Here is an 8,387-nt window from a genome sequence, read left to right on the forward strand (position 1 = left end):
ATTACAAGGTGGTTAGGATTTTTAGCCAGTGTGGTATATACCACTCACGACGTGCGAGTGGAAACAGAGGATTCTAGATTAGTGTGTGAATTTCTAGATGTGTTTCCAGAGGATTTTCCAAGGTTGCCGCCACATAGAGAGATTGAATTTGTTATTGAACTGGCACCAGGGACAGAGTCAGTGTCTAGGGTACGTTACAGAATGGCCCTAGCAGAGTTGAAAGAACTAAAGGTATAACTCAAGGAGTTGTTAGACTTGAGTTTTATTTGACCCAGTTTCTCACCATGGGGTGCACCAGTCCTATTTGTAAAGAAAAAAAATGGTTCTCTTAGGATGTGTATTGACTACAAAGAATTGAACATGTTAACAACTAAGAACAAGTATCCTCTGCCAAGGATAGATGACTTGTTCGATCAATTGCAGGGAAAGATGGTATTCTCAAAGATAGATCTTCGATCTGGATATCACCAGCTGAGGATCAAAGAGGGAGATATATCAAAGACTTCTTTTCGCACCAGGTATGGACTTTATGAGTTTCTAGTCATGTCCTTTGGGTTGACTAATGCCCCAACTGCTTTATGGATTTAATGAACAGGGTATTCAAAGATTATCTAGAGCGATTTGTGATCTTCTTCATCGAAGATTTTCTGGTCTCAGTCAGAGTTAGAACATGAGCAACATCTGAGATTGGTTCTATAGAGACTAAGGGAAAATATACTGTTTGCTAAGTTTAAAAAATATGAATTCTGGTTACCTCAAGTAACTTTCCTGGGTCATATTGTCAGCAGGGATGAGATCAAGGTGGACCCAGCCAAGATTGAGGCAGTTAGAGATTGTCCAAGGCCAAGGAATGCCTCTAAGATTAGGAGCTTCCTTAGATTTACAGGTTATTATAGGCGTTTTGTGGAAGGGTTCTCGAAGATTGCTACCTCATTAACTGAGCCGACATGCAAGAATTTTTAGTTTGCATGGTCAGATAAGTGTGAGACCAGCTTCCAGAAATTGAAGCAGAGATTGATTATAGATCCAGTTCTGAGTCTTCCAATAGATCGAGAGAAGTTTGTAGTATACTGTGATGCCTCCCATCAGGGTTTGGGTTGTGTTCTTATGCAGTCGGGAAAGGTGATTGCATATACATCATGTCAGTGGAAAGAGTACGAACAGAGATACCCCACTCATGATCTAGAGTTAGCAGTAGTGGTCGTTGCATTAAAGGTATGGAGGCATTACCTTTATGTGAAGAAGTGTGAGATTTATAATGACCCGAAAAGCCTGAAGTACTTTTTCACACAAAAAGATCTAAACATGAGACAGAGGCGGTTGCTGGAGTTGCTGAAGGATTATGATTATGAAATCCTGTATCACCTAGAAAAGGTCAACGCGGTGGCAGATGCCTTAAGCTAGAAAGGTCCGGGATAGATATACAGTGTGAGACAGATATCAAGAGAGTTGGCAGAGGATATGACCAGAGTTGGTGTAGAGTTGTTGGTGGGCCAGTTGGCCAATATCACGCTACAGTCTACGCTATTAGAAAAGATAAAGGAAGGTCAATTGGGGACATCCTAGCTGGAGTGTCTAGGCACTATACAGTTTCAGATATAGGCTTGCTGAAGTACAAGGGTCAGATCTGTGTTTCGATGGACACTGTTATTAGACGGGAAATTTTGGATGAATCTCATACTACCCCTTACTCTTTGCAAACAGGCAACAGGAAGATGTATCAGGAAGTGAGATTGCTATATTGGTGGCATGGGATGAAGAGGGATGTGACAGAATATGTGGCTAAGTGCTTGACATGTCAACAGGTCAAGGTTGAGCATCAGAGACCAGTAGGGCTATTACAGCCTCTGGATATCCTAGAGTGGAAATGGGAGGATATTACAATGGATGTCGTGGTAGGGTTACCCAGGATTGTGGGCCAACATGATTCGTTGTGGGTTATCATGGATTGATACACCAAGTTAGATCACTTCTTACTAGTGATGACAACTTATACAGTTTACCAATATGCAGATCTCTTTGTGAGAAAGATTGTGCGCCTTCAATGGACTTCAAGGTTGATCGTGCCAGATCGGGAGCCCACATTCACTTCCAAGTTTTGGTGAAGTTTATGCAACTGATGTTCAATATTGCTTATCATCCTCAGACAGATGGACAATCTGAGAGGACGATACAGATATTAGAGGATATTATGTGAGCATGTGTGCTGGAGTTCGATGGGTCCTGGAGTAAGCATTTTCCTATGATAGAGTTTTCCTATCGGCCGACCATTGGGGTGGCCCCTATATGAGATGTTGTATGGTAGTAAATTCAAATCTCCCATTCATTGGGATGAGACAGTAGAAAGGAAATACTTGGGTTCTGAGGCAGTTCAGAGGACCAATGAGGCTATTGAAAAGATCAGATCTCGGATGCTCGCTTCTCAAAGCAGGCAGAAAAGTTATGCCGATCCCAAACACAAGAACGTGGAGTTCCAAGCCTTTTAGGTTCTTTGACTGCTGGATGTATCATAGCATGTTCAAAGATACTGTTCTTGATAGTTGGAACAAGCCCACCATTAAGGAAGGCCTTGCTGGCATCATCCAAAAGCTCTACAGGGTGAAACATGTGTTGAAGAAATTCCACAAAAAGGAATTGGTAGACATTCCTCATAGCTATCAGGTAGCTAAGGAAAACCTCAATATGGCCCAAGATGACTTAGCTAATGACCCGCTCAATTCAGTGCACCAGTTAGCTGAACAGACCAAGCTTCAAGAGTTTACTCAAGCGAGGACGAGGTATGTTAGTTTCCTCCAACAAACCAGTAAAATAACATGGCTGCAATTTAATGATGAAAACTCCCATTACTTTCATGCTATTATGAAGAAGAGGAGGGCTGAGAATAGAATTACTTCCTATGTAGTAAATGATGAGGTGATCGATGATTATGACAAGGTGGTAGAGCATTACTTTAATCACTTCAGGAATTTTATGGGGAAGAAGAGTTCGACCAATAAAAAGATTGATATCAATTGCCTAAAATTTGGTGAAAAGCTTACTATTATGCAGCAGGTCAATCTGATTAGGCCGTTCTCTAAGGAAGAAGTGAAAGAAGCTATGTTTGGTATTCACTCAATTAAGAGCCCCGGTCCGGATGGGTTTGGTGCAGGATTTTTCATAGGTCTATGGAATGAGATAGGAAATGACATTAGCATGGCAGTGCTAAATTTTTTTCGAGATGGTGTGCTCCCCAACGAACTTAATGAGACTGTTATCTTCCTCATCCCGAAGATTGATTCCCCAAATACTGCAGCAGATTATAGACCTATTGCTTGCTGCAATACGCTCTATAAATGCATCTAAAAAATGCTATGTTCTCGTTTGTCTGAAGTCCTTCCTTCATTGATCCACAGTAATCAAGGGGCTTTCATTAAAAATCGTCTCCTGGCTCATAATATCCTTATTTTTCAGGACTTGCTCAAGGGTTATACGAGGAAAAACATTTCAGCAAGATGCTTATGAAGATCGACCTTAGTAAAGCTTACGACACAGTTGATTGGCAGTTTGTGGGTGACCTTCTCAAGGGTCTTTGCTTCCCTTTGAGATTCATTCATTGGGTGCTGGTTTGTTTAAAGGGAACCTCTTATTCGCTGATGCTCAATAGTCGACTTCATGGCACTTTTAGAGGGGGAAAAGGGTCTTCGACAAGGAGATCCGATATCTCCTCTCTTGTTTGTTCTAATAATGGAGTATCTAACTCGGCTATTGCTTCAGACTTCTGAACAAAAAGTATTTGGTTTCCACCCCCTTATGTAAACATTTAAAACTTGTCAATCTCTGTTTTGCAGATGATCTAGTCATTTTTTGCAAGGGTAATGAGGAATCAATGAGTCTCACTCAGTCAGCCATTAATAGCTTTTGTGATACAACAGGTCTCTCAATCAACAACACAAAGTCTCATATATACTTTGGAGGCATTAATGATGATTGTAAAACTCAACTTTTGGAGATTGCTCAAATGGAAGAAGGCTCTTTCCCGCTTAAGTATCTTGGAGTTCATCTAAGACCAACAAAATGGAGAGCGGCAGACTGTGGGGGAATTATTGATAAAATTCAACGGAACCTCCATTCTTGGGCGAGCAAGAATCTTTCTTTTGCGGGTCGAGCCCAACTCATTCATTCAGTCCTTCTTGGTATTAGGAATTTTTGGATGAGTATCTTCATCTTACCTCAAAAAGTCGTTGCTGCCATTGATAAAAGCTGCAGAGATTTTCTTTGGGGGTTGAAAGGGAATCGGAGCAAGCTTCACTCACTTCTTGGGAACAAGTTTGTCTTCCCAAAAAGTATGGAGGAGTTGGCCTCTTTGAAGGTAGGAAATGGAACATTGCGATGATGGCCAAGCACATTTGGACAATTTCGAGCAAACAGGACTGCCTGTGGGTCAAATGGATCGATTCGATCTACCTTAAAGGTCAAAGTTTCTGGTCTGTCCCTTTAAAAAATGACACAAGCTAGTACTTTCGGAAATTCTTGAAGCTGAGAAATGTTATTGATTGTGCTGCTGTTACTTCTTCGGGGTTAAGAGGTAAGTTCAAAGCGAAATCTTTTTATCTTTCTCTTATAACAGCAAGCAATGTTCAATATGCTTCTGCAATATGGCATCATTTATGTGTCTCGAAACACAGATTTATCTCCTGGAAAGCGATGAATGATCACCTTCTCACTCGAGATCATCTTGGGAAAATAATGGAGCTGGCCTCTTATTACTTCCCTGTTTGTGAAAGTGTCATTGAGACCCATCAACACCTCTTTTTTTACTTCACTTTTACTAAGAAAATTCTGCAGGATGTTAGTTCCTGGTCTGGTTTTAGTGGCTGGCCTTCTAACATTGAAGCCTGAAAGATTTGGTGCACCAAAGCCTGTTCCGACTTGCTGTCTTCGGTGTGGAATGTTATTCTTTCAGCAGTGTTTTATTCTGTTTGGTGTAATAGAAATAGGTTTGTGTTGTAGCTCGGTGAAGGTAGTTAGTTTATCTATTAAATTAGATATCAAAGCTAGAGTTAAGGGAATTAATTTTACTAAGGCAAAGAAACGAGAAAGAGATGTAATTGGCCTTATAAACTCCCTTTAACTCTTCCTTTCTTGTTGTTTGTTGTAGCTGTTAGCTACTACTGGTTTTGTATCTGTTTTGTGAATGTTGCTTGAATAAATTTTCTTCCTTTCCTCAAGAACGTGGAGTTCCAAGAGGGAGACTATGTCTTCCTTAGATTCTCATCATGGAAAGGGGTTAGGAGATTTGGGAAAAAAGGGCAAGCTGAGCCCTAGATTTGTGGGACCATTTGAGAACCTGGAGAGGATTGGTCAAATGGCTCATAGATTTCCCTTACCTCAAGCACTATTGGTCTTACACAATGTATTTCATATTTCGACCCTTCAAAAATATGTCTCAGACATGACTTGTGTGTTGAGTTATGGGGATCGAGTGCTTGAGGCAGATCTCTCCTATGAGGAACAACCAATCCAGGTACTAGACAGAAATGACAAGGTCTTGAGAAACAAAACTATACATTTTGTTATGGTATTATGGAGGAATAGCAAGGTTGAGGAAGCGACCTGGAAGCTGGAGTCAGATATGCAGAATCAATATCCCGAGCTGTTCATATAAAATTTAGAGGACGAAATTGCTATAAGGAGGGGATAGTTGTAACATCTCAAATTCCCTTATGTGGCTTATACCCTAATTAAGGGGCCAGGAGGGCAATAACTACTTAGCTGTGTTATTATGTGATTATATGCATGATTACGTGAGTTATATTATTATATGACTAAATTTACATACATGTGGGCCCGATTCTTATTAGAAAGGCATTTTAGTAATTTTGGCATGTGGAGGGCATAACTGTATTAATATATATGATTATAAATTAACTATTCACTAGTGAATTATTGGTTTTTAAGGAACAAAAGGTATTTAGAATGGTAAACGGTAATTTTGGCCAACTCTAATTAACGACCAATAAAAGGAGGACAAAACTACATTTATTGATTATTCTAATATAACTCTATAAATATAATTCTCTAATTACTAAGAGTGAAATTCCATATTTATAGTGGAGTAATAATGGATTTAATAAATAAGATTATTTAATTAAAGAGTTTATTTAATAGTTTGGTTTATTGAAGCTTAGTATTGTAGGTCCATGGTCGTCGAGTCGCCTCTAGTGTACACTATCATGGGTAAAGGTGTCAAACGCAAGATTAATGGAGAAAATGACTAAATTGAAAAGTAATTAATTTTTCATGGAATTAATCATTTGATTAATTATTTTTCATTTGAAAACTTTATATTAGTTGAAATTAATATTAATCATTTTTTGGATTAAAATCATAGAGAGTATAATATTATCTTAGCATAAGATAATTATTCAAATTTGATAATATATGATAAGGTTAATTGTGAATTAACTAATATTTATTGTGAAATAATATTTATATTATTTTAAATAAATAAATGTATTGTCTTATTTTTAATTAAACATACAAATGAGAAAATTGGGGAGCAGTGAAGAGTGCCATACACCACCCACTATTCTTGCTCAATGAGTGGCGCCAGACATGGTACAACCATGGGTGTGGGACTTGAATTTGAATTATTTAAATTTGTCAAAATATTGTATATTTTAACTTATTATTTTAATTTGATTAAAATAAATAATTAAATAAAATATCTTTACTGATCCATTTTGGAATAAGAGATATAAAATTTTTATTATCTCTAGTATTAATAAGCAGACGTATGGGTTGATAAATTTTCTAAGCCTGAAAATTGAAGAACTCTTTAAGTCTTTTCTTCTCAAAACTCTCAAGATCTGATGTGTTGAGAATATCTAGAGAGCCTAAAATCAAACATTTGCATTTCACGTGTCCATACACGTCCTTGTGTGTTTGAGGATAGACTTGGAAGACTACAATGTGAGTCTCAATCAGATCTATACGTTGATTGGATGATAGTTTGATTATACAAAAAGATAGCTAGGATACTTGATAGGCTTCAATAGATATTCTTCTATTTTTTTAGGTGCATTGATTTAATATATAAATATATGTATTGATCCTAGATTGGTCACCTTCTCCCTTGGCTAAAGGAAGCAAAACAGAACACTCTAGATCCTTCTCTCTCCCTCTAGATTGTACTCTTTCTCCTTCCTCTCTTTTAGTTTGATTTCTTTTGAAAAAACTAAAGAATCATTGAGGCTTAGGTTTGGGGAATTGAAAGCTTGAGGTTAGATGTGGTTAGCAGCACCTAAGTGAGTGTGATTCGTAGCTGAGGTAAGGATTATAAACTCTGTTTTAGTTGGTATTTTTCTGTGGTTTTAGTTGTTCTTGAACTTGAATGTTCAAGGTATTGGATTGAGTTTTTGGTAGTGTTTTGAATGTCTCTAAGCTGGGTTTTTTTTCCTGCTTGATTAGTGTTATTACTATGCTTGGATTGAGGTGTGATTTTGGGATTGCTTGGAAGGGGTTTTTTGTAAGGTTTTAGCTGAAGAAAAACAGGAATTTCTGGGTTCCCGGGGTCGCGTCGTGGCCTTGTTCTTGGGCGCCCCGACCCGTGTGAACCTAAGGCACAAAGGCGATTTTGTCTAGGTAGCCATGCTGTGGTTTGTGTCTTGATTTTTAGACATGGGGCTTTCTGTCTAGGAGGCATGTCGCGGCCTGCCTAGGCAACTTTGGCCACTTTAGGTTTTCATTGACGGGAATTCAAACCTAAAGGCTCGGGATCGATTCTACTACCTGCTTTATTAGAATTTGAGGTCCTATAGGCTAGGGCTCGGTTCAGAAGCCTTTATTTGCTCGTTATTAGAGGGGTTATATATTTGGTTGTGACTAGGTTAGTGCTAGGGGCTCATGATTAGGATCGTGCTCGGGGGTCGTTCTTATTTTATATTAAACTCGCACATGAGGTTAGAAAACTACACCCACTATGTAAATGCCTTTGATTATGATTATGTATATGATTTATTAATTAAGCAAGTTGAATGCTCTGTATATGGATATTTGTTATATGATGAGTGCCTGTTAGCATTATATAATTGATAATGGCTTGACTTATGAGTCAAGGACGGCAGTAGCGGTGAGCGATGGTCGAAAGGCATTCACTTATCAGTCAAGGACGACAATATCGTTTAGCGCTGGTCGAAAGGCATTGACTAATGAGTCAAAGGCGGCAATGCCATGCTGTGGACTGGTTGATGTGATTAGATCTAATCAGGATGTACATTATATGCTTGTCTGACCCAATGGTCGTAGAAAAAGCAAAGTGCCAAGTATGCTGGGTTAGCTCTAAGTCTGGATATACAGAGGATAGGGCAATGGGCCCCTGGGTGGCTTAAAATTCTCAAAACATGCGA

General features: G+C 38.7%; 1 protein-coding gene across 1 annotated transcript; it reads left to right on the top strand.

Annotated features, from left to right (window-relative positions):
- Positions 1-2,514: 2,514 nt before the first annotated feature.
- On the top strand, positions 2,515-4,878 carry LOC133814862 (uncharacterized). The gene is made up of 5 exons (XM_062247770.1): positions 2,515-3,220; positions 3,451-3,714; positions 3,828-4,348; positions 4,495-4,564; positions 4,607-4,878. Exons 1-5 carry the CDS (start codon positions 2,515-2,517, stop codon positions 4,876-4,878), a joined length of 1,833 nt encoding a protein of 610 aa, XP_062103754.1.
- Positions 4,879-8,387: the final 3,509 nt, after the last annotated feature.

The sequence above is a fragment of the Humulus lupulus genome, chromosome 2 (genome assembly GCF_963169125.1).
Source record: "Humulus lupulus chromosome 2, drHumLupu1.1, whole genome shotgun sequence".
NCBI lineage: Eukaryota > Viridiplantae > Streptophyta > Magnoliopsida > Rosales > Cannabaceae > Humulus > Humulus lupulus.

Coding starts and splice junctions, on each gene's coding strand:
- LOC133814862 (XM_062247770.1), top strand. CDS start 2,515: ATGTTCAAAGATACTGTTCTTGATAGTTGGAACAAGCCCACCATTAAG. Junction 3,715..3,827: donor CGATATCTCCTCTCTTGTTT/GTTCTAATAATG, acceptor TCTGTTTTGCAG/ATGATCTAGTCATTTTTTGC. Junction 4,565..4,606: donor TACTTCTTCGGGGTTAAGAG/GTAAGTTCAAAG, acceptor CTCTTATAACAG/CAAGCAATGTTCAATATGCT.